The sequence below is a fragment of the Neovison vison genome, chromosome 4 (genome assembly GCF_020171115.1).
Source record: "Neovison vison isolate M4711 chromosome 4, ASM_NN_V1, whole genome shotgun sequence".
Taxonomy (NCBI): domain Eukaryota; kingdom Metazoa; phylum Chordata; class Mammalia; order Carnivora; family Mustelidae; genus Neogale; species Neogale vison.
In genome coordinates this window covers 44,778,307-44,804,764 of record NC_058094.1, presented here as the reverse complement: position 1 = coordinate 44,804,764, position 26,458 = coordinate 44,778,307, and the positions used below count along the sequence as shown (strand labels likewise).

Sequence of the window (26,458 nt, the reverse complement as noted above, 5' to 3'; positions counted from 1 at the left end):
CCCTACCCTCAGCAACCCTCAGTTTGTTTTGGGAGATTAAGAGTCTCTTATGGTTTGTCTCCCTCCCGATCCATCTTGTTTCATTTTTTTCCTTCCCCAACCCCCAACCCCCCACTCTGCCTCTCAAATTCCTTATATCAAGGAGGTCATATGATAATTGTCTTTCTCTGATTGACTTATTTCGCTCAGCATAATACCCTCTAGTTCCATCCACGTGGTTGCAAATGGCAAGATTTCATTTCTCTTGATGGTTGCATAGTATTCCAGTGTGTGTGTGTGTGTGTGTGTGTGTGTGTGTGTACATATATATCTCACGTCTTCTCTATCCATTCATCTGTTAATGGACATCTAGGCTTTTTGCATAGTTTGGCTATTGTGGACATTGCTGCTATAAATATTTGGGTACACATGTCCCTTCGGATCACTGCATTTGTTTCTTTAGGGTAAATATAAATACCCAGTAGTGCTATTGCTGGATTGTAGGGTAGCTCTATTTTCAACTTTTTTGAGGAAACTCCATCCTGTTTTCCAAAGTGGCTGCACCAGTTTGCATTCCCACCAGCAATGTAGGAGGTTTCCTACAACTTTTCATTTTATTTTTTAAGATTTTATTTATTTCAAAGGACATTTCTGTTCTTTGTCATGCATACTGTTTCTATGGAACTGCCACAGACTTCGGCCTTGGCTTCTTTATGCCCTTTTCTCTTAATTCGCTTCCTGTGCATCTGGCAGTTTTTTCACTCTTGGAACTTTGGTGTTAACCAGGCCTTCACCCTTCTTAAGCTGACCTGCCTGGTCTCTTCGGGCGGAAACCAGGATGTTAGCAGGCTCCTGTTACATCCACTTACATCCAGTCAGTCAGCTTTGGCCCTGTGACATGGTCTAGGAAGAAAGTGCTCTGTGCTAAAGCCACAGGTCAGGGAACTGATTTGTTTTTTGACTGTGTGTAATGTGCCTTTATATGTGATGGAACTGTACTTTCTTTCTCTACTGCAACTACCTGGATATTGGCAGGAGCTCCCTAACTGTTATTCTTTCCACCAGTCTTGTGTGTCTTCCACATAACCCCCAGAGTGATTGCTTAAAAAACAAATCTCATCACCTTGCTTCCATTAGAAAAAAATGTAATGACTTCTCTAATATTAAGGATAATATTAAGGTTGCTTTTAAAAGTCTCCATCAAAAATGTGTAAGTTGTATAGTTTTATAAACAATGTAAAATGTGAAAAAAGTTTCAAAGATGTGTAAAAAGAAGTATAATCCTCTTTCTTGGATTTTAACCTAAAAGTATTACATAAAAAATATATGCCTATAACCTGTTCGTCATTGATGAGGGAGCAGGAGGCTGGCTGAGGACAGAGTAGAAGCTGGCGCCTTGCACCCCCTCTTCACCCGCTCCCCTCCATATGTGTAGCATTCCTCAGGCACCCCTGACTGCCATAAAACGATAAATAGTTAACTTGCAGGGATCGCGGTCCTGCAGAACAGGAATCTCCCTTGCTCTACAGGTATTCTAGAGATCTAAACAGGGAGGTTACCTTATCAATAGCACAAATTTCCAGAGGCAGATAACTCTCATGTCCTGAAGCCCTAATGTCCCCCTCCCCACCATAAACTGGAGGAGACTGAGGTAGAAGGGAATGTGAATGACAGCAGGGTCATAATACCCCACTAAGAATTTCCCAACTATCTTGATGTTAATGCCTGACCTAAAAATGACATTGATCAAGCCATAAGGGCAAGGACTCCCCCCGGCACCTTGTAGGCCCACCTTAGCACGTGAGAGCTCTGTCGAAATCTCCCATCCCTTCACCACCTCCCCCCAACCGCAAGGTATATAACACGCCTACCCTAACAACAACTCGGGGCAGCCGCATCTCCGCCTGCCCACGGGTCCTGTCCCCGTGCTCTAATAAACCACCTTTTTGCACCAGAGACGTCTTAAGAATTCTTTCTTTAGCCGTCGGCTCCGAACCTCACCCCACCGAACCTCATCTAGGTTCGAGAACTTCATCAGTCATGTCTAACAATGTATAATGGACATGTCTCCAGGTTAATGGATATGGGTCTAATTCATAGCTACATTATATTCCATAGTTCTGTTATACCGTAATTCATCTAATGGTCTCCATATTGATGACTATTCAGTTCATTTCCATTAGAATGTGTAGTTGCTAGGCTGATTGCTAGGATTCAATGTTCTTATGTTCCTACTGTCCTAATGTCTTCATTCTAGATATTTCTACCACCTTCTCTGAGTCAGAAAATATCAGATTATGTTAAAACAGAGAAAGAGAGAGGGCTCAGTCAGTTAAGCATCTGCCTTCAGCTCAAATCATGACCTAGCCCCGCATAGGGCTCCCTGCTCAGTGGGGAGCCTGCTTCTCGCTCTCCCTCTGCCCCTCCACCTGACTCCTGGTCTGCCTTTCTCTCCCAAATAAATAAAATCTTTTAAAAATGCTATAAAAGTAGAGAAAGAGGAAAGGAGAAGGTGGGGAAGAGAGAAAGGAGGAGAGAGACAGTGAGGGAAGAAGACAGTGAGGGAGAGCAGAACCGCACAAAACCTTTTTTCATTACGTAGCGTTTTTTCCTTTTTAACTGTTAACCTGGAAAAGTACTGCAGGATCACCTTGCCTTCCATTTCCTTTGTCCACACAAGCGGCCCTTTCATTTTCATGAAAAAGGCTAGTCATAAGAGTCTTAAGTCAGTGATTAAGGAATGCAGCACGGGATTGGCTCTTTCATTTCCTTTCTTTGAGTTTTATTGTTGGTGCTTTCTCTAAATTCCAAACACTTTCTCTTACCCTTCTGGGATTATTGGTGCTTAGTCCTCGCTCTTTGGAATGAGAATTTTTAAGTCCTTCTATCTTTAGCAATTCTGGGCTTAGAATAAGTTCTGAAATGCACACAAAATTACTTTTGATCCTTAATATTCATGACATCACACTGCCACCACTTCCACTGCCAGCCCCTAGGCATTTATAAGAAATAATTAAGCTTTTGTTACTGGCTTTTACTCCTATGAAGTATCTTTACTGTGGGGGTGTCATTTGGATAATGCTACAATTTATCAAGTGGCATGACTTAACCAGGATTAGAATCTCGGCTTTAGTTTTAAAATAAAACCAGGGGGCAGGGGGGTAGGTGAGAAACACCACCTTCCCCCCACACTCCCAGTTGAATAGATTATTAGGGTCTATCTCAAATCCTGGAGTTCCTCTATCTTATCCAAAGGCAACAATTCGTCTGTGGGCCCAAGCATCTAGAACTGAAAAGGAACGTTTGTTTTCTGCTTAGCAACTTAAATTGAATACAGTGCTTTAATGTGATTTTAAGAAATGAATATTTTTGAGATTGACCAAACTAAAAACTTCCTGTTTTTGCAGAAGATAAGGGAAAGCTGTCTATGCTTATCTAAAGGGGCAGTCACAGCTCACAAATAAGGTGTGTTGATCATCCAGCAGGGGGCACCTTTTTCTAATTTGCATAGAGTGGGGAACCATCTAGCAGCTGCTTCAGTTAGCTGCAGGCTGGGCGCCAAGGCCGGGGTCTTCCCATGAGCTGGTCAGCCTGGGTTCAGCCTTCTTGATATTTTTGTAAATATCTTCTTTCTTGTGTACTAGAAATTGGAGAGATTGATGAGACAGTTCAGTTATTACTTCATATAGAAACTCAATTCACAGAGTTTTTAAAGACTGACCACGGTTTTCGGGGGAATAAAACCCGTGCTTCTGAGTCCTAGCTGCCTGACCTTAGCATAAACAGGTGAGACCCTAAGCCAGCAGGACATGGAGGCTCCAACAGAGTGGCGCTTTATGTCTAATCCCAGCATCTGATCCCCAACTTCCAACACATCACTTAATTTTTAGATGAGATCTTCTGCAATTTCAGGCTTCTTGGATTTTTCTCAATAATTGCTACCATGTAAATCCGGATAAAATGGCTGACAGAGAAATTAAAATCTGTATCTTCAAGTATCGAACATTGTCTTCTCTGTGATAAACAGTTCTCTTTCTCACCAGTAGTGACAGTGTGACTTTCTAGCCATTTCAACCAAGAGATTAGATCAGGAGCAGAGGCGGAGACTCAAGAGTGACCAACCAGCCTCTCCCTCATGGGTCAGGCACTGTTAGGGAAGCCATTTGCCTTGCAGCTGGCCTGGAGTTTAGGGGCAAGGGGAATGGTGGGAAATGTGTGACATCGTGCTCAGGGCCCCTCAAAGTCTGGTGGTGTTCACAAACCCTGAAGCTAGGGATGGTGTTGATGTGGGAATAAAGAGTACATTCTGCTTCTGTGCAAAACATGTTTTCTTAAAAACCATCTTTCAGTCCTTCAGAAAGTGACCATTCTTTTGTGGTTACATCAGACTTGCCTTACCAATATATGATTTTTGATCTTTAAAAATAATCACCCCTCTAAAGACCTTAAGGTTTGGGCTCTGTCCTCCAATCTCTCTTTCTCTCCCCTCTCTCTTTCTCTCTCCCTCCCTTCCCCCCCTCTCTTCTGTTTCTTTCCTATCTGTTTCCTTTCCTTCTGTATCTCCTTTCCTTTGCTGTTTCTTTCCTATCCCCCTTTGGCACCCTTTGGCCTGATATTTATTTTGTTTTTATTTCTTGATCCTTCTTTTTGTCCTCTTGCTTCTTTTCTAGTCTAAGTTAGATTAGGTAATACAAATATTTATTAGCATTTGCAGTATTTCCTCCCCAAATAATAGAATTAGAGAGTTGTAATCCTGCTCTTAATTTATTAAATACCCTGTTTCATAAACTTGGAGAAGAGTGTAGATAATTCTGTTAATTTGTAAGTGACTCAAGCTAGTTAATATTTTCATCATTTTTGAAGTGTTTACCATATTTTAGCTGGGTGAATGCGCGTGTATGAAAATGTGTATGTGGCTTATTTTGTGACCCAGAATAATAAAAGAATCAGACAGAATAAGAAAACTTTACCCAGGCCACTGTGCATTTTGGAGGTGTGTGGGGGAGGACGACTTGGGTTTTATGGTTCTGATTTGTGGAAAGAGTATTTTAAAGCACTGTTTATCTGTGTTCCCCCATTCCTCATTGCCGTCTTAGCAAAGAAGCAGATTCTGGCGGAGGGTGAAGGGCACTGTTGCTCAAAGGGAAAGCTCAGTTTCGGTGTTAGATGAGAGGAAGGAAATGGCTACAACAGTATTTCTGTTTTTTGAGGTTGTTTTTGTAGAATCTACTGAAGTTATATTTCATATCCCAGGACCCTGGGATTATGACCAGAGCTGAAGGCAGACATTTAATGAATAAGCCAGGTGCCCCCAGATGGGTTTTTAAAAATAAAGAAGGGATGGTCACTGGTAAACATTTTATATATTTTAATTAAAGCTGAAATGTCTTGTAGTGCTTGAAAAAAATATTTGATGTCTAACTACCGCTTATTTCTTAAAAATTTTTTTAAACTTAATTTTAAAACACTAAAAGTTACATTATTAGGTTTAGAGAGCTCTTAAAGATTTGGATTAAACATGTTTTACATGATTATCCTGACTTCAATTTGATAAGAGTATGAAGTCTGAAGAAGTTCTGTTTTTGAATGGATTTTGCTATATATAGATATTGCAGGGGATTAAAGAAAGACAGGGAGAGAGAGGGAGAGGGAAAGAGAGAGAGAGAGAAAGGAATTAATAAAGCTGACAGATAAATAGTTGGCTGTTCACTAGGTGAGAGGTGAGGATCTCACAGCTTCTAGGTCTGTCTATACATTTTCTGTTGCAGATAGAATACAAATGTAGCCAAATAAGGCAACTCTTGGCCTATTGATATTTATCACATTTATCAAAATTTCATGCACATATAATTCATTCATCTTTTGTTAAAGATGCTGTGTGCAATTTTCCTTTGCCCCCATCCTTGATTTAGTAGATCTGGTTGATCTTCTGAAATGTGGGCCACATTTTTTTCTTACCTGGAAACATTCAGCATTCTGTCTCTTGATAGGTAGTTTTTTCAGGTAACTCATTCTGAAAATGAAAGGGAAAAGTTATTTTCTAGCTTTCTGTGTGACTGATACAATGTACAATTTTTGTACAAAGTTGCATAAGCTATAAATGCCAGGAGGGGCTTTCTTGGGGGGGGAGGGTGGGGTAACACTTAAAATAGTCCTTCCTAAATCCAGAACGCTGCCTCTTTTCCTGCATGTATGAAATTCTAGAGCAGAGTCTGCCACTGAACCATCTAGAATCACTTTTTATTTATTTTTACCAGACATTTAGGAATACATTGTAAGTAAATAGCAATACAGACTTTTTTAAGTTAAAAAATTTTTTTAAAGGTTATTTATTTATTCATTTGACAGAGGGAGACAGAGAGAGAGAGGGAACACAAACGGGGAGTGGGAGAAGGAGAAGCAGGCCTCCCGCCAAGCAGGGAGCACGATGTAGGGCTGGATCCCAGGACCCTGGGATTATGACCAGAGCTGAAGGCAGACATTTAATGAATGAGCCAGGTGCCCCCAGATGGGTTTTTAAAAATAAAGAAGGGATGGTCACTGGTAAACATTTTATATATTTTAATTAAAGCTGAAATGTCTTGTAGTGCTTGAAAAAAATATTTGATGTCTAACTACCGCTTATTTCTTAAAAAATTTTTTAAACTTAATTTTAAAACACTAAAAGTTAAACAGTAAATAAGTATTTATCCTAGAACCATAGGGTGAATAATGAATTAACCTCATATGCAGGTAATCTAGATTCTAATGCTACCTCCTTCCTCAAGTCCCTTTGTACCTTCTAAAATGTATTATGTTCAATCAAATGCTTATCAATAAATTGTATAGACTTGGATGGATATGTCAGAACCTAGCTTAACTAGCCATGACTAGCAAGATAACTTTAATGAGCTCGTACTCACATGTAAACCACTAGTGCTCATTTAGACACATCTAAGAAAAGTATCTCTTTGTATATAACATACAAACTATATAGGCAGTGGTATCAATGAGGAATAAAAATGAACAGTTATGGGTTACTCCTTACCTACTCTTTGAATAAACAAAGTTGATTGTTTTTTTTTTCACTCTAAGAAACTAGGGCTGAAATAGGTCGGGGTCCAGGATGGGAAGTGCCTCAGTTCACATGTCACCCTGCTCCTGTGACACAGTCTGAGATCCGCCGGCCAGCGGCCAGCCAGGCGACCTTGAGTGTGTGTCCTGCTTGCCCCAGCTTTCCTGACCCTTGTCAGCAGTAATGCTGCTAGTCCTGCCTACCCCACAGATATTACTGTGCCGAGAAAATGATCCCAAAAAACTGTAGAAATGCTTCTCGAAGTATGTGTGGAGATATTTTGCCTTAGGTTGGTATCACTTTTACCAGGAAGATTCTCTGGACCAGTCTTTTCTTATAGACGTCTCTGTAATCCAGGGAAAAGGTAGTGGTCCCAAAATAATGGTTTTTAGAACTGAAATTTAAATATGAACTAAATGAGGGAATTTCTATTTACTTAGGATGGTAACTCTAGAATCTCATTGAGCGAGTGGAACAATTAAGTCGTAGTTCCTTTAGTCACTAAAATAAATATCCATTCTGCTTTGTAGTGGACTGTGTCTTGGAATTTTCAGAAGGTCCTAATTACCTGGGTCTGCTTGACAGGGTTGGCCTTTGCGATTCTTTCATCCGTGCATCCTGTGTTTGGTTTATACGGGTCTCTGTTTCCTGCCATCATTTATGCCATATTTGGAATGGGACGTCATGTTGCCACAGGTAATAATTTCTCTTTCTGTTTATGCTCCTCATGCTACTAATGGGAAGGACTCAGAAGTGCTCATTAGAGGGGTGCCTGGGTGGCACATTTGGTTAAGCTGGCAACTCTTGGTTTCAGCTCAGGCTGTGATTCAAGGTCATGAGATCAATCCCCACACTGGGGCTCCACACTGAGCACGGAGACTGCCTAAGACCCTTACTTCCTGCCCTCCATGCTTGTGCGAGTGCATACACACAATCTCGCGTCCTAAGACAAATAAATAAATAATTTTTAAAAATGCTTGTTAGTTTCTGATTACATTTCCAAAGCAATTCTAACTTTACTTCTGAAAACCTCAGCAAATATTAGAACATGACATTTGACTCTCTGTGCCTCACTCAATATGTACTGTGACTTATTGCTATATTATTATGTAATCAAGATTATTTTAAAAATTCTTTGCATTTTTAAGTTGCAAAAAGGTCATAAGAGAAGGGCATACATTCTGAATTTACAGTGAAATGAGAGAAGGTAAGCTCTTTAAGGGAAAGAAAAAACTATTGAATTTATTTACTCCAATGTTAAAAAACATTTTTTATGTAATTGATACTTAGACTCAATGATCTTTTAGGTTTCGTCCAAGCTAGATTCCATAATGTCCTTTGTTCATTTTTATTTTTTTAATTTTTTTATTATGTTCAGTTAGCCACTGTGTCAGAGAATGGGTGGAAGACATGAATAGACACTTCTCCGAAGAAGACATACAAATGGCTAATAGATATATAATGCCCTTTAATTAGTATATCTCTTACCTTGGCAATCTCTGCCTTACTAAATAAAATGTGAACTATCACAAATAATCTGATAATAGAACAAACTGGATAAAAACTTGGTTGTAGAGTGAGATGGTTCTGAGTATATGTCTTATTTGTTGTTTGCTGTCTGCATGACCTTGGACAACATTTCAAAGGCTTATTTGCTACTTTCTGGATAGTGAAATAAAAAAAATTCATTCATATGACTATAATTAGAATTAGATGAGATAATTAATGTATAGTGTCTAATTTAGTACTTGCTACATAAGAGTTAGTAAGTTATTATTATTACAGAAATGATACCTTAATCTTAAATATTAAGGTAATAATGATAAAAATACTTTTTTTTTTAAAAGATTTTATTTATTTATTTGACAGAAAGAAATCACAAGTAGGCAGAGAGGCAGGCAGAGAGAGAGAGAGGGGGAAGCAGGCTCCCTGCTGAGCAGAGAGCCCGATGCGGGACTCGATCCCAGGACCCTGAGATCATGACCTGAGCCGAAGGCAGCGGCTTAACCCACTGAGCCACCCAGGCGCCCCGCTGATAAAAATACTTTTAACTAGAAATATTCATAGAGGCATTTCTATTTATTTTGTGTGCTTAAGATCTCAGCCTGTAAGTATGTGTCTATTTCTTCACTGGTCAGTTTGTGTCACTGACTGCGTTGGTTTCCTATTTCCAATATAATAAGTTACCAGGAGTTTAGTGGCTTGAAACACGATAAATTTATTATCCTATAGTTTTGGAAGTCAGAAGTCTGAAATGAGTTGCATGGCGCTAATACTGAAGGGGAAGAGTTCACAGTTAACCACTGAGCCTAGTGAGGTTTTCACAATTATCATCTCATTTATGTTTCCCCCAAGCCCTGAAAGGTAGGTATTATCATTTACAGTTTACGGGTGAAGTAATGGAGACTCAGGGTCATGCACTTTAAGTCACATTATTGATAAATAGAGGATTTGCATGCAAGCCTAAACTGTGATCTTAATCCCTGTCCTGAGGATACTCTGTGCAGGTCTGCAGAGTGGTGGGAAAATGTACATAGGGTCTGGGAAGAGCACGGAGCTGGGTGTGGTCACATGTTGAAGGACTGTGTGTATCTGTAGGAAAGTTTCTGCTTCTTCCGTGGAGTGGTGTGAAGGATGGAGGAGTCGGGGTGCTGAAAAGAGTGTTTCCGATAGATCTGTTTGGTTTTACACCATGTGCTCAACTTCAGTGGTGGAATCCAACCATTATTCTTGAGTCCATTACTAACAGAAGATTGCCCCCACCCCCACCCCCTCTTAGGCACCTTCGCCTTGACATCCTTAATATCAGCCAACGCAGTGGAACGGCTTGTCCCTCTGAGCAGCCAGAACTTGACCACGCAGAGTAACACAAGCACGCTGGGTTTGTCGGAATTTGAGCTGCGAAGGATTGGTGTTGCCGCAGCTGTTTCCTTCTTGGGAGGTGTGATTCAGGTACGTGGGACTGAGACTTGGGAATGAAGAAAGGGAAACTGGAAGGAAAGGCAGTTGGTGCTTTGTTTTTATTCCTATTCGTGTCTGTCTCTAGAGAGGGGTGAAGATTTTATCGATGTGTTTTATCTTTATGGAAACACTGCTAAGTGCCAGTTGAATAAATGAATCAGCATCAAGAAATCAGAGTTACAGAGAAGCAGTTTCTGATTCTTCAGGAATGAGCTTCCTAGGGCGCCTGGGTGACTCAGTGGGTTAGGCCTCTGCCTCCAGCGCAGGTCATGATCTCAGGGTCCTGGGATCGAGCCCCGCATCAGGCTGTCTGCTCAGCAGGGAGTCTGCTTCCCCTTCTCTCTCTGTCTGCCTCTCTGCCTACTTGTGATTTCTGCCCGTCAAAAAAAAAAAAAAAAGAAAGAAAGAAAAGAAAAGGAAGAAAGAAAAAAAGAATGCGCTTCCTAAAAAACATTTTACAAAATGGAATGGGCTTCCTTTTACGGCAGTGAGGCAGTCCTTGCGTTCATACAGTGACTGGATCATCACTGTAGGATAGGGTAGGAGAGGTTCCTACAATGGGAAGAGACGTGACTAGATTTCTCAGGCCCTTCCCAATTTTCAGAGTTTATGATGTTACTGCCTCCAGCAGTAACAACTGGTATTTCCTTTGTGCCAAAGACTGGCCAGCGTGAGGTCTTCTGTCTCAGATCTGCACCCGACTCTGCCCCTTTCAGCATCAGGCAGCTGTTCTGTTGCCTGGTCTTGCTCCAGTCTTTCTGCTTCTTCAGAGTATTGGACGATGGAATTGGCTGTTTCTAATCGGTCATCAGAATCAGACAATTCAGAAGTGACTATAAAATAAATGTAGGATAGTGCTATTAGACATGGAATTTATCTGATGGTCATTTTGGCTTAGTCTTCTCTGTTATTTTTTTTTTTTAAAGATTTTATTTATTTATTTGACAGAGAGAGATCACAAGTAGGCAGAGAGGCAGGTAGAGAGAGAAGGAGGAGGAAGCAGGCTCCCCGCTGAGCAGAGAGCCCGATGCGGGACTCGATCCCAGGACCCCGAGATCATGACCTGAGCCAAAGGCAGCGGCTTAACCCACTGAGCCACCCAGGCGCCCCAGTCTTCTCTGTTATAATGAGTTGTATATACATCAACTTCCCGGGCAACTATCTTCTGCGTTGGTAGAGGCTCTGTTCTACAGTGCAATGTTATTTACTAGGTCAAAGACAGTGTAAAGGCCAAGAAGGGAGAAAAAGAGTTGATGATTGCCTGGAATTGGAAGGTTAGAGGAAAAGATGTGATCGAGAGGGAAGGAGACAGAAATTGTATTGCTTTCTAATGAGGTAAAAAGGGTGGGAGAATTTAGGATATAAGAACAATACTAACTCAATTCTTCCCAGTTCTTTAGAGAGTAAACCATGTGAGGGGCAGTTTTGCCTAGGAGACTACTGGACTAGAAGGCCAGTTGGGTGTCGTGTGCAGTGATGGTGTGCTTTCAGACTGGTTGCCCGAGTGCCCTGTAAACTTCGTTTTGTTTTTTCAAATGTGGATGATGTGCGTGTACTCTGAGACTTGCATAAGCAAACGTAGTGGGCTCTTCTTCCTCGACTGGCCACTGTGAGACCCTCTGATGGACCTGTGATCTGTGTCCACCTCAGAAATAATCAGCCATGTGAATTGGTGATTCAAAAAAGCTATGTTGCCATAGATTTGGTCTAGGTTTTCCTTAATTTCTGCTCATTTAAAATAAAATAAAAATCTCTTTATTAACACAGCAAAAGTAACATCACTTCTTCTGGTCCCACTACCTACTATTCACATCTCTCTTTGAATTTATGAATTTTACTAGGTTTGGACTTTTTCTTATTCTTTTAAGCATAGAACAACTAGTTTTAGGTGGATATTAGTATTTTGAAAAATCCAAGAGGGTATATAACTAACAGTAAGACCCAATAACCTTCGGCTTTGTCTCATTTTAGCCATTTTCCATAGTTTAAAACAATCATCAGGTATTTTGTTATCATCTGCCATATTTAGATGAAGAATTTAAATGATAATAAAATATAAAAGTAAAAGCCAGGATTCTAACAACATAAAAAATAAATGTCTCATTTCTCAGAATGAAACTCCCGAGAATCATGAGAGTAAAGCAGGATATTATTAAAGAGAATAAAAATAATTTGATTTTCATGGACTTTTATTACATGTAAAATCTGATCCAGAGAGTCGCATGTTTTGTCTTATAAGTTCATCAAACATCTGCTTTCTTTTGTCTTTTCGCTCTGATCCTGGATATGTGACCTATGTTTCAGCCAATTTTTGAGCAGATGGCTGGACTCTATTTGCCCTCCAAACTCATCTGTCCATTGTGAACCAGAATCCTAGCTTTTCGGTCATTTTTCCTTTCGTCCTTCAGATCTGAAACCTCCTGAATATGAAGGCAGTCCCAGGGTTTCCAGCTTCTATGAACACAGTGTTTGTTTGTTTACCTTGTTTTGTTTATTTTTAATTCCAACTGACAGAACTATTTATTTATTTGACACAGAGAGAGATCACAAGTAGACAGAGAGACAGGCAGGGGTGGGGGAAGCAGGCTCCCTGCTGAGCAGAGAGCCTGATGTGGGGCTCAGTCTCAGGACCCTGAGATCATGACCTGAGCCGAAGGCAGAGGCTTAACCCACTGAGCCGCCCAGGCACCCCTGGTGGAACTATTAAGTTAATAAAATTATAAATTAGGGTGTTTGAAACAGTCACCTCCAATCTGATTGACAGATTGTGGATTAGCTGGAAATGCTTTCCACTGGAAGTAACGGAGAACCTTACTAGCGGAGGCTTACTTACACAGACATTCATTGCATTTTGTGTTACAAGAGGTCATGGCAGACCTCAGGTTCATCAGTGTTGGGCAAAGCATTCAATTGATGAACTGATCTGCCTTTTTCATTAGATAATAAGGTCTCTGTGACTTAGTGCTTTTTCCTTTTTTGACTTCTCTTCTGGTAGTTCATCAATAACTTTTTCCCCTAAATTGTTGCTTTTATTTATCTAACTTCCTTTCCCTTGCAACTGTTTCTCTACTTCATTACTGGACTTACATTCTTTAACATTGTGTTAATGATTTTAGTATGTCTTTCTCTTAAATTTTTAGAAGAAACTATGGCAAAAAATAACGAAGAGATTAGAATTAAGTTGTATACTTACAGCAAACTGTTTCTATACCATAAGATTTCTGATTTTGAGATTGCTTCTTTTTTTGCCTTTCTTTCAGCTTTCTGTACATCTGTAATATTTTGGTTTGTTTTCTACATATGACATTATGTGGAACACAAGGTTTTTGCGGTTACAGTAGCTTTATCTGTTTTCCAGTTTTCATAGTACGTAGCCTAGCATTCCACACATGGTAAATTCGCAGGAAATTTAGTGAATTAAAAAATAAACTATTCAGAATCTGAAAATCAAGAAACAGCAGACATCATGCCAGGTAATAATTTTGTGATTTTTAAAGGAATTGAATCTGACATTTGTTGACTTAATTATTATAACACGAGGAGACTGAAAAAAGGTACATCAGAGAACTGTCTTTCTCCCCAGCCCACCCCCTGTCTCCCTCTCCTTTCTGCTCTGTTCTCACCCACCTCCTGTGGGTAAGCTGTCTCATTCATTTCTGGTTGATACTTTTGCAGAATGAGTGTTTTCTTATTTACCCTGCTTTCTGACATGAAAGTTAGCATTCTTTTGTGTCTGACTTTCTTTGCTTAACAGTAAAATATCCCAGAAATCATTCCATGTCAGCTCCTAGAAATGCCCCTCATACTTTTTTATTGCTGCATTGTGCTGGGTTGTGTGGATATGTCATTGTTTATTCAACATATCTCTTATATTTGGGCATTTACGTTAATTCCAACATTTTGCATTTGTAAACAATGCTACTATGTATGTGCATATGTATTTTCATATTGTTGGGGGTGTCTGGTCAGGGTGAATTCCTAAAATGGGATTATTCGATCAAAAGGTCAATGCATAGGTAGTTTTGTTGATATTTTCAAATTCCCTTCCAAAAGAGTTGTAGCAGTTTGCATTCCCCACAGAAATAAATGGGAGCACCCTCAGCTTCACAACAGAATGTGTTGGCAGACTTTTTTAAGTTTTAATCAATCAGGTAAGAAATCATATTCAAGAATAGTTTGCATTTCTTAAATTGTAAGTGATGGCAAATGATGACATCTTTGCATATGTTTAAGACTCTTTTGTATCCATTTTGTGGATTATATTTTTTGTTCATATATATTTCTAATTTTTCTGTTAAGGTTTTGGTCCCTTTTTCCTCAAATTTTAAAAGCTCTTTATATAATATGGATATTAGCCTTTCATCTATGATATATGCTTCAAGTGTTTTACTCTAATTAGACATGCAAGTTATTTGACCATGCAATTGAAGAAATTTATGTAGATTTATTAATCATTTTTTGATTGCCCCTGGACTTTGCCAATATTAGAAAGCTTTCCTTTATACTAAGTGAATAGAGACATTCAGCATATTTTTAAAAATTTATTTTTTAAAATTGTTTTCTATATGCATTTTTAAAAATATTTACTTTCCTGATCAGTGTGGAGTTTATTCTTATGTGTGTGGGAGATAAGAATCTAATGGTATTCTTGGGGCACCTGGGTGGCTCAGTGGGTTAAGCCGCTGCCTTCGGCTCGGGTCATGATCTCGGGGTCCTGGAATCGAGCCCCGCATCGGGCTCTCTGCTCAGCAGGGAGCCTGCTTCCCTCTCTCTCTCTCCGCCTGTCTCTCTGCCTACTTGTGATCTCTCTCTCTCTGTCAAATAAGTAAATAAAATTTAAAAAAATAATAATGGTATTCTTTTTCTAAGTGGTTGCCCAGTTGGTCCATTGACATTGATTATAAAGTTCACCTTTGCTTCTGTGATTTATGATGCCACCTTTACTGTTTCCACATTTACTTAGATCTGATCTATTCTATTCTATTCCATTCTATTCTGCTGGTCTGTAAATGGCACTCTGTGTTAATTATGGAGTCTTATAGTATGGTTTAATCTACAATGGTCCACCTTTAAATGTTTTTTTTTTTTTTTTTTTTTTTTTTTTTTTTTTTTTAAGATTTTATTTTATTTATTTGAGAGAGAGAGGCAGTGAGAGAGAGCATGAGCGAGGAGAAGGTCAGAGGGAGAAGCAGACTCCCCATGGAGCTGGGAGCCTGATGTGGGACTCGATCCCGGGACTCCAGGATCACGCCCTGAGCCAGAGGCAGTCGTTTAACCAACTGCGCCACCCAGGCGTCCCAACAATGGTCCACCTTTGTAGGTTTTATATTTTAGCGTGTTTTTGGCTAATTCCTGCATGTTTGTTCTTTCTTCTGAACTCTAGTATCAACTTGTCTAGCTCCATTAAAAAAAAAACAAACCAACTTGCTGATATTTTATTGGGATTGTGTTTAATTGGCTTCTTTATGCCATGGTGTTATCTTATCCCAAAACATATAGTTTTGTTCAAGTCTACTTTTGTTAGAATTTCAAGTCTTTCAGGAGTGTTTCCTCTTACACATTTTGCACATTTATTCCTAAGTATTTCATCATTTTTGTTGTTGTTATACATGGAACTTTCTTTACCATTATGTCCCCCAGCTGGCTATTGCTTCTGTCTATAAAAGCTATTTATTTTTCCCCACTCATTTCTTTATTTAACAAATGTATCTGTTAAGATGCTGCAGAAAATATCATTCACACACAAAAGAGGTTTAAAAGATGGAGTTTAGTGTTTCATATGACAAGAATTCTGGTAGTATCAGGGTTCCTGGTTGGTTAATTCAGTAACTATAATTGTGTCTATAGCCTATATTTTTTAATAGCTTCCTGCTATGCCATCCTTGGCTGGTTGCTTTTCTTCCTGGGTGACCCCTCAATCCATGACTGCATGGTTTCAAAATGCTGCCATCGCGTCAGGCACCACGTCCTCATACAATCACATCAAGACTCAGAAAAATGGCAGTCTCTCCTTGTGCATCTCTTTGTCAGGAATAAAAGCTCACCCCAGAAAGTCCCTGGTGGACTTGTCCTGCTTGAAAGTATCACATGCCCATTCTTAAGTGAATTGCAAGTGGGGTGGGGATAATATCACCATAATTGTCATAGACTAATTAAAATTCACCGCTGGGATGTAGAACTCTGGGAGTTCAAGGAACTCCTTCCTTGAATACCTCACAAAAAGAAAAGTGAACAAATTGGGATTCTGCTAGTGATAAAGAATGGGATAGTTGTGCTGGCTTCGGCAGCACCTATACTAAAGAATGGGATAGTTACCAGAAGATTAAATATCAATGCCAGTCATGGAAGAATTTTCTGGAACTCTATACTAGCCAGCTATCTGCTAGACATAGGGAAAACTGGAATGAGAGAACAGGCTCAGGTCACTTTTCATAGAAGATATAGTCTAGTAGGTAGAGGGGTTACTGAACAAGTCATAATCGAGAAAAAAATACTATTATTCTAGTACTGTGTATATGTACATATGCAGTGCTTAGGTCTATTCACTATATATCCTAAAACCTTATCGAATTGTTATTTTTTTGTTTTTTTACTATTTAAATGTTTTATTAATTATTGATTTTTTAGTATTTCCTAGAGGTACTTTTACTTTTTTACAAATTAATATAACTCATGATTTCTTTTGTTCAATTGCATTATATGGTATCTCTGCTATAATGGTAAATAATAGTAGAAACAACAAGGTTTTCTTTTTTTTTTCCTTTTCTTGAACTTGCTCAAAAGGCCATTAGCATCTCCTTTAAGATGCTAACCTTGAGAATAGAGTATATAAATTTACCATGTTAAGAAATTACTATTGTTTTATAATTTTTGTGTATTTAATAGAAGTTAGAAAAAGGGCTGAATATTGCTGTAGGTTTTTTCAGCATCTGTAGGGATAATCATGTGATTTTTCTCCCTCTGAAATCTATTATATATTATACTCTATTAATGGATTTCCTAACATTGAACCAACCTTAAATCACTCAAACGACTCCCACTTGGTCATCGTGTGTTTTAGTCTTAATGTGGTCATGGATTCTGTTTATCAATTTTTTTTAAAGATTTTATTTATTTATTTGAGAGAGACAGAGAGAGAACATGAGTGGGGGAAGGGCATAGGGAGAAGGAGAAGCAGATCTCCAGTGAGGGCAGAGTCAGATGCAGGCTGGACGTGAGGCTCAGTCCCATGACTCTGAAGATCATGACCTGAGCCAAAGGCAGATGCTTAACTGAGTGAGCCACCAGGCATCCCTGGGGGTAATTTCTTGATAACGTTCTGTATTCTTCTATAAAGTTGTCATGTGTAGCACTCGGTCTCCAATATGGTCAAATTTGATACCGTGTTTTTCCCTAGAATATTGTCCTTTTTATCTAGCTTTTCAAATTTACTGGTAGGTAGGTCTTTGATTTCTTATGATTTTTAAACAGTTTCTTGTTTCAATGTTTTCTGCTTTGACATTTTCTAGTTTTGTATTTATACTTCACTCTGTTTTTTTCTTGATTAAATTAGCTAGTGGTTTGTCTACTTCAATTCTTTATTTAAAAACAAAACAAAACAAAACTAGGATTTTGGGAGCGCCTGGGTGGCTCAGTGGGTTAAGCCTCTGCCTTTAGCTCAGGTCATGGCCTCAGGGTCCTGGGATTGAGCCCTACATTTGGCTCTCTGCTCAGCAGGGAGCCTGCTTCCCCCTCCCTCTCTCTCTGCCTGCCTCTCTGCCTGCCTCTCTTCCTACTTGTGATCTCTCTCTCTCTGTCAAATAAATAAATAAAATCTTAAAAAAAATTTCTAAAAAAACTGGGATTTTGAAACAGTATGTCTAATTTTTTTTTCTGTTGCTACCTCTGCTTTTAATTTTGTTTCCTTTCTTTTGCTATTTTTTTAGTTTATTTATTCTTTTTCTAGTTTTTTAGTTGGGAATTCTATCATTTATTATAATTTTAAGATTTTTATTGACAAATGCATTTAGTGCATTTAGTGAATTTTCTCATGCTCTTTGCTTGAAATGTTTTCTGTACATTCTGACAGCTTTTAACTGTCAATGTTTTTTTAGAAATTCAGTACATTCAGTTTATATTTCCCTTTTACCCAGCAATTATTTAGGGAAAGGTTTTAGATTTCTAAACAAATGGACCTTTTTGGTTTTTGCCAATAATTTTCTGGTGTTATTACATTGTGGTCAGAGAGAGCTGTTTGTAATAGCTTTACACTTTCTAATTTACTGATGTTTTCTGTGTAACTAATATATGATCAATTTTTGTGAATGTTTCATGAGCACTTGGGGAGAAGAAGGTATAGTCTCTTAGTGTATAGCTATAAGCTCTGCCTTTTTGATTTAAGTTACCAAGTTTTCAATATTCTTATTCATTTTTTGTCTACTTGGTCTTTCTTGCACTGAGAATGATGCATTCCTTACTGTAGGCTGTTTTCACTACAATAAACAGACTTGCCTTTTAGCAGTTTGATTACCTTTTAGGTAAACTGTTTATGTGTACATCTTAAGCATAAATGCTTCCAAATATCTCTTATTCATTGTCATTCAGGCAAAGAAGTGATTCCTGTTTCTCTTCTTCCTTACGATTTTTTTAACCATTTCTCTTCTCTCTTACCATTTTTTTTTTAACATTGCTAGTATGAACTGCACTTTAACAACCACAATAATGTAATATGATGCTTTCTATGTTGTTGATTAGATTATGGGCCCTTTAAAAACTGCTTTATTGAGGTGTAATTGCTTCACATAAATTCCACACATTTAGAGTGTGTAATTTGATGTTTTGACATATGTACAAAGCCAGCACCGCAATCAAGAGAGTGAAAATATCTGCGACTCCCCTAAATTTTTCCTTGACACTTGACCTTCTCACTGCTTTAGAACCCCCACCTCCCATCAACCAGGAATCACTGTAGATTAGTTTGCATTTTCTAGAGTTTCATAAAAACATATTCACTGTATTATTTTTGTCTGGCTTCTTTCCCTCTGTGTAATTTCATTGTTGTTGATTTAGTAGTTTTTTGGTAATGGTTTTGTAACATAGCAAGGACCTCTGTGATTAGAACTTATGCAGTATCTGATTGTAACTGAACTTTCTGGTCTGGGAATCTTTTTGTTTCCCCTTGTACCATCTCTTTCTAAGGTACATTAAGTGTCTCATTTTGCAGAGGAAGTGTTTCTGTTGTAACTGATGCAATTTTGTGCTATTAGTGTTACTCTTCAAAAATAAAAAAATAAAAAAGAAACACTTCTAGCCAAAAAACAGTAGCAGCCAACAGAGCAATTGCTTGCTCACTCACAGCAATGAGGCGTTCATTTCAAGGCAAGGTGGAACCTTTTAAAATGTCAGTATCAGTAAGCATTTCTGTTGAGGAAACAAACACTCCATAAAAGTTAAGGCACTTTTAAAAACCATTGTTCTCTTCTGCCTGTAGCTTTTATTATTCTCATGTTGGGCATCTTGCCCATTCCTTTTTCCAAGAACTGAGAGGGGTCTAGGATTGTCCCCTGCACATTTACTTCTGGAAGTTTTCCCGAGCTCTGCTTTTCTGAAGCGACTATGGGACAAGATTTCTGCCCTGGAGGACATGGGGACATACAGCTCCTTTGTCTGACAGTTGCACAAGCATGGGGTGACACAGGTGGGGGTGTTCAATGGCGCAAAGCCTTATATTATTGAACTGCTGCATTCTGGAAACACACAGGCTTACATCTTCAAGAATGATAGAAACCAACTGCAGACCCAAATAGGAGATTTTCATTTACTTTTGGTTTAGTACTGAATATTTTTTAGGTGTATTAAATAATGAGATCATGAATATAGAAAGATTTAAGATATAGACTAGTTTAACCTGCCTATTCAACACATCCTATATTCTGCTTCCTGAAAAATCATTGCCTTCATTCTTCTGAAGTGCAGGGGGAAGGTAATCTAAAATTTCTTTTAAGGATGTTTCACTATTTCACAACCATTATCATCAGGTAGTCATTATTCTGTTTAACCTAAATCTTTTCAGCTGTATTTGTACCTGGCGAAGCTCAGAAGTAATACACTTAAAAGTAGAATTATAACATCCTCAAAATTATAACAATAACAATTCTTCACATTGAAAATAACAATAATAGTTAGTTTCCTACTATATGCCAAGTTCTGTTCTCGTTTTAGTGCAGGTATTCATACATGCAATCCCCATCACCATTTTATGAAATAAATCATTTTATTCTTCCCATTATACAAATGAAGATATGGAAAGGCAAAGTGACTTCTGTTTAGAATCATAATTAGTAACTAGCCAAATAGGAGTTGGACTCTGGTATACATCCCCCTAACTGCTATGCTAGCTACCTGACTTTCTCCTCATACTGAGATAGGAACCAAGGAAACTCCATCCAGTAGCTTCTAAGGTCAGGTGTTGGGTGTGTTCTTTCCCACAATTCACCTCCTCAGTGGTAGCAGCAGCCTATGCACTAGGCTTTGCGGCAATGGTCTTGGCTGTATGGCTGTCTGTCTACCATCCTCCAGGCGCTAAAGGTCCTTTCCCATGTCACTTGCATGTCCTTCAAGGCTCAACTTAAATATAATCCTCTCAGAGAAGGCTTCCCTGATATCTCTTGATGTGGTTATAAGTGATTCCCCCCACTTCCTTTGGCGAGACATTGCTCGTGACTTACACAACAGGATTTTTCTTTCTACCAGGAAATATTTTCCACATATTTACACCTGCCTTTCTGGACTGTGAGTCTCTAGAGCAGAGACTGTTTATCCCTATAATTCCAGTAGCTAGTATTTAATAAATGTAAGTTGAATAATTTGAATAAGAAAAAGGTCAATTAAATGTTAATGGTATCACTTATGTTAAGTAGCCAAAATTAAATTGAGATTTTTAAAAGCTTTTATTAATTTACCATTTTTCTCTCTCTATCCCTGACCAGAAGATAAAGAATGTGTTTATATCTGTTTAAACTGTAAACGGTTCTTAATGAAAAAGGAATAAGAAAATGTATTATAATTTTCTAATTTGGTTATGAATTTTGTCAGATCCATCCGGTGGGAATGTGAAGACCTAGTCAGTGAAATCTCTCACCTCTCCCCACAGCTATTCCCTGGCCAGCACCCAGGGAACAATAAAAATACAGCCTCCTCCCATGCTCCTGTGTCTTTTAATACTATCGTGCTCAGTCATCCCATCCTATGATGTCATTGTTTTCTATAACTGGGGCAGAAAGGAAGGGAGAAGAGTCAGATCACTGTACACCCATAGCACTTCTGATTCTCATCGCCTCTTGCATTAGAGGCTTTTTTTTTTTTTTTTTTTTTGCCCCGTAAACTCTGAGATCTGAAAAGATTATGGCGCCCCTTTCAACCATGAAGTTCCAAATAAAAATAATTCCTAACAGCAGTGAATTTCTGATATATTCGACAATAAAAAATCAAATGGAAAAATAAAATGTGTTTCCTAAGCCTAAAATCAATTTGCCTCTGGATTATCCAACACATGGCTCGTTTCTGTTCTCCATTCCTGCTGTGTCCAGTTTAGGTGTTTTCCGTCCTTTTTCCTTTAGTTACTCCTCTTATACTGACCTTTTAAATGGTGAGTTGTTCCACATTTCATCATCAGATTAATTCTAGCAAAGCCCAGGTCTTCTTTTCGAGCCAGTGTGCAACACACTTCTTGGCAAAATTAGGTGTTTAATAAATGTATAGAAGAGTGAGGTCACTCACTCCTGCAAAACTCTGTTTTCACTACTTTTAAGGTGCTCCATATTCTGACTCAAAATGTCCTGCTTTATTTTCCATTACTCCCTTCGGGCTAGTTGTGCTCCTTTGGAACCAGCAGCTCTGTGTCTTCTGAACATATCCCATGCTGTCCTGCTTTATTTTCATATTCTCCCCTCCTTCTGGAATGCTTTCTAATAACTTCTCCCGCTTGGATTCCTCCTTATGTGTCAAGGCACGAGTATACCCCTAACCAGCATAATTCCCACTCCCTCTGAAATCTATGGCATGTTCTCTATTCCTCTCTTTTATATGTGTGCACAGTTGTCTTGGTGTGCTTATTTACTCACATGTCATACCTTTGATGCCCAGCTGTGTCAAGTTCCTCTGAAGTGCCCTCCTCGCCCTCACCCCCCACCCCCCACCCCCTGTCCACATGTGCAGAACTCAGGAACTCATCAAATGCGTCACACACATGGGGAAGTAATGTCAACTTACCTGAAGATTCTGTGGAAGACGTGGAGGAGGTTTCTTTCCCTTTTTTAACTTTTTGTTTTAGAATAATTTTAGATTTCAGTAAATTTGCAAAAAGAGCAGAGCTGCCACCTACTCCATCCACCTACAGTTTCCCCTATTATTAACGTCTTACATTATTGTGGTACATTAGTCACAATTAATGAGCCTGATTGATACATTGCTGTTGACTGAAATCCCCATGTAGTATTCAGCTTTCCTTAATTTTTACCTAATGCCATTTTTCTGTTCCCAGGATCTTATCCAGTACACTACATTATGTTTAATTGTCCTGTCTCTCTTTAGGCTTCTCTTAACTGAAAATGTCTGAGACTTTTCTTGTTTTTGATCACCTTAACAGGTTAAGAACTTGTGGTCAGTGTTCTGTAGAATGTCCCTCCATTGGGATCCGTCTGATATTTTTCTCATGATTAGACTGGGCTTATGGATTTTTAGGAAGAAGACCAGGGAGACAGAGTGACATTCTGGTTACATCACATCAGAAATCTAGACTATCAGTATAACTTATCATTCTTGGTGTTAACCTTAATCACTTGGCTGAACTAGTGTTTGTCAGGTTGCTCCAATGTAAAGTTCTCTATTTCTCCCTTTCCATATGGTATTTTTTGGAAAGAAGTCAACATGCAGAGCACACACTTAAGAGGTGGGAGTTACCTTAAGTGAGAGGTTGAGATAAGGAGTGGTGAGTGTCTATGTAAATTATTGGAATAATAATTTACACAGGAGATTTCCCGGCTCCTCCATTTAAAAAATGTAATCAATTATTTATATCAGTATGGACTTAAGGTTATTTATTTCATCCTTTGGATTATAGTCCAATGTTACTTTATTTATAATGTTCCTCAAATTGTTCTAGCTTTGGGCATTGGGAGAGCTTTCAGTTGGCTCCTATGTCCCTCTTTGACATACCCCTCCCCATTTATTTGTTTGTTTATTTTTGGAGCACTTCCTTTGTTTGGGACACTATAAGATAAGCCAGGCTTCAAATGTATATTTCCTTCCCCCGTCCTAGAGTCAACCATTTCTTTGAGGAGCCCTGGCTCTTGTTACTGGGGAAATAGCATCCGAGATCAAGATCTGGGTGCTAGGTATGCTCATTCCAACTGGGTGTTGTTCCTTCTAGAGCTCTCAGCTGAGAGAGTGAGGAAATATATATATGTTTGCAGACATATCTGTATATATTTCTATATGTATCTACCTGTATCTATTTCTATTTTTTTCCCTAAGATACTCTCCCTGTTTTAAAGGCCATAACCTTAATGTCATCTTCAAAATTCCTTCATAAATAAGTGTGTGTGTGTGTGTGTGTGTGTGTTTAAGATTTTATTTATTTATTTGACAGAGAGTGAAAGAGCACAAGCAGGGAGAGCAGGAGAGGGAGGGGGAGAAGCAGGCTCCCTTCTGAGCGGGGAGACCGATGTGGGGCTCGATCCCAAGACCTTGGGATCATGACCTGAGCCAAAGGCAGGTGCTTAACCGACCAAGCCCTCCAGGTGACCCCATAAATTAGTGTTTTATTGAATAACTGGGAATAGGAATTTGGGGGAAAATTCTGCCTATCACAGAGTTTATATTTCAGAACGGAAGTGTGCATGGTTTGATAGCTCCTTCCCTTTTAGCACCAAACGGTATGGAAGAGGGTTTTATGTTCTCAAATCCACAGTGCATAGGTATCCATTTGACATTTTTTTATTCTCAAGTTTTCTGGCCACACAAGCTTTTTTGCCATATCCCTGTGCAGCACTCAGTAGTTTTCCTATTGTTATGAGCAATTTAGCTCTCTTCCCCAGACTTGCATATGCTGTTCAGAAAAGAACACAGCTCTGAGCATTTTAGCTCCCACCCAAGGAGCTCCTCAGACTTTACTTCCCTAAGTCACACATCTACCTTACAGTTCTTTATGTTTTTGATTAATATTGCCCCCTCCCAACATCTTCGTTTCACCTCTCTTTGTATGGTTTTTTAAAGCATGAACTGTATCTTTATCATTGTATTCTGGAACAATGCTGCAGCTAGCCCCTAGTGTGTATGCAGTAAATATTTATTGAGCAGACAAATAAATGACTTGGTACAATGTAAAAATCAGACGGCAAAGGAACCGACAAACTTGAAATACATGCTATATTCCATCCGCTTGGGTAGGATATTTGTTTACTATGTACTCTTTTCTTTTTTTTTCACTATGTGAAAACCACCTGCAAAAAATGGCCTGAAATCTGAGATGCATTCGATTTATATAGAACACATGCTGTTTATAGAAGCATTACTCAATAGTATCACGCTAGTGAACCTTGATAATGTGTGTCAGAGGTTTTCAGCATTAGCCCGGATCATCAGCTTTACTACAAACAGCTGAAATATATTGATGGTATAAAATTTATTTTCTCATAAAATGTTGCATGGCCAAATTTTGGGACTTGGCTAGCCAGCTTAGAATTATTGTTATCTATATTTTTAGTAAAAGGAGCTGAGGTGGCTGTTTATTAAGTCATTTGCTTAAAAAAATGCTTAACATTGATATGAAATTTAAATACTGGGCCTCCGAACGAATAGCCTAGAATGATCCTCATTTCACATACTTAAGTTCTAAGATAATCTTGGGAGTTGCACCCATCTGTGGGTGCTTCTTACAAAACCTGCGTTGGATGGGTACTTGCTGTCTTCAAGCTGTGTACATCAGCCTCTATATGCTAGAGCCCTAATTTTGATGTGAAAACTGTTCAAATTTGGGTAGTGGGAAAATTTCTCCTCTTTCTGATCCTTCTCTTTCCTTTTTCCTCATCTTCTTCTTTGTCCTTCTTAAAATAGCCACCATTGTCTTGGGTGTCACACATTTTTTGCAAGTGAGGAAAAAGAAAAGAGTACATAGTAAACAAATATCCTACCCAAGCGGATGGAACATAGCATGCATTTCAAGTTTGTCAGTTCCTTTGCCATCTGATTTTTACATTGTACCAAGTCATTTATTTGTCTGCTCAATAAATATTTACTGCATACACACTTGGATGTCACTCTTGTCACCCACCAGAGTAATTTTTCTTCAGTTAAATCTCACATGTTTGCAATCATCCTTTAAATACCCAGTGGTTTGTGTCAGAAATGAGCAATTAAGGGGCTTGTTGACCTTTCAGAGTCAAGAATTCTCCGTTTTAGGGATTTATCTCTTGCTGGGAAGTTTTTTTTTTAAGCATAAAAATGTGTAGAAGTAGAATATTACAGAAACACTTTGAGTTTTTGGCTAAGTTTTAAAGGAGGGTACTCCATCTTTTCTGGTTTCTATTGTAAGGCAGGTGTTTGTATTTTCAATATGTGAAAAGGCTGAACTCTGTCTATCTTGAACTTTCCTGAGCCCTTCCATTTGCAACATTCAAGCTGCGGAAATGACTAAGAAGCTGCTACTAACAGCCAGTCGGTAGTTAGCAGGAAGTGGCTGGTGAATGACTTCAGGTGAAGTGACCTTTGTTTCTCAGCCATGAAAAATCATTAACTCTTCTAAAAAGGTGCTAGAATTGAAACAAATAATAAACAGAAGGTAAAATGATGGTGGTTTATACAGGGGCTTCCAAAACTGTTTCCTTCCACAATAAATGAAGATAAGATTTCTTGGCATCCAGATGAGAACTTTCCAACATTCCATGTGTGCATAAAATTCCATATATGCAAACAGGTTTCAAAATTTCAAAGATCTGGATTGCTTGTAGGCTACATTTAGCTGAATTGAAAATCCGTCTCTCTGGTATTCATCTTACCCCAATAATATGTGAATTTTATCCTTAGGGCCTGTAAGAGTTAATGTCTTAAGTTGGAATTTACTTATGAGTAGATAGATGGTTGGGGAAAATTGGTTCAATGTTTTTCTTAACTGATTGTGTTTTCAAGATGAAAATCAACAGACTATGAATCAAGAGTTGCCAAGAAGATCAGTGCATTCCATTTGTACCTATACCATTGATTGCATATTTCCCTCAGGATAATTCTCCTTTAACAAATTCACACATAGTTTCTGGAAAAAAAAAAGAAAAAAAGAAAGAAATGTTAGTAGCAGAAGCTGCTGCTTTGGCCTCCTATGTTGGCAGAAAGAGATTGCCTGATTTCTGTGTTGGCGATCCATATTATTTTTTTTTATTGCATATTGAATAAAAGGGGACTGCTAAACTGCAAACAATCTGAATACATTTC

The 26,458-nt window shown here is 38.6% G+C and overlaps 1 protein-coding gene across 1 annotated transcript in view; it reads left to right on the top strand.

Annotated features, from left to right (window-relative positions):
- Window positions 1–26,458, top strand: part of SLC26A7 (solute carrier family 26 member 7) — a 122,404-nt gene that overhangs the window by 21,470 nt on the left and 74,476 nt on the right. Inside the window, exons 3-4 of the mRNA XM_044247106.1 lie at window positions 7,619–7,729; window positions 9,813–9,985. Of these exons, the coding sequence (XP_044103041.1) occupies window positions 7,619–7,729; window positions 9,813–9,985 (284 nt within the window). The remainder of the gene's footprint in view (window positions 1–7,618; window positions 7,730–9,812; window positions 9,986–26,458) is intronic.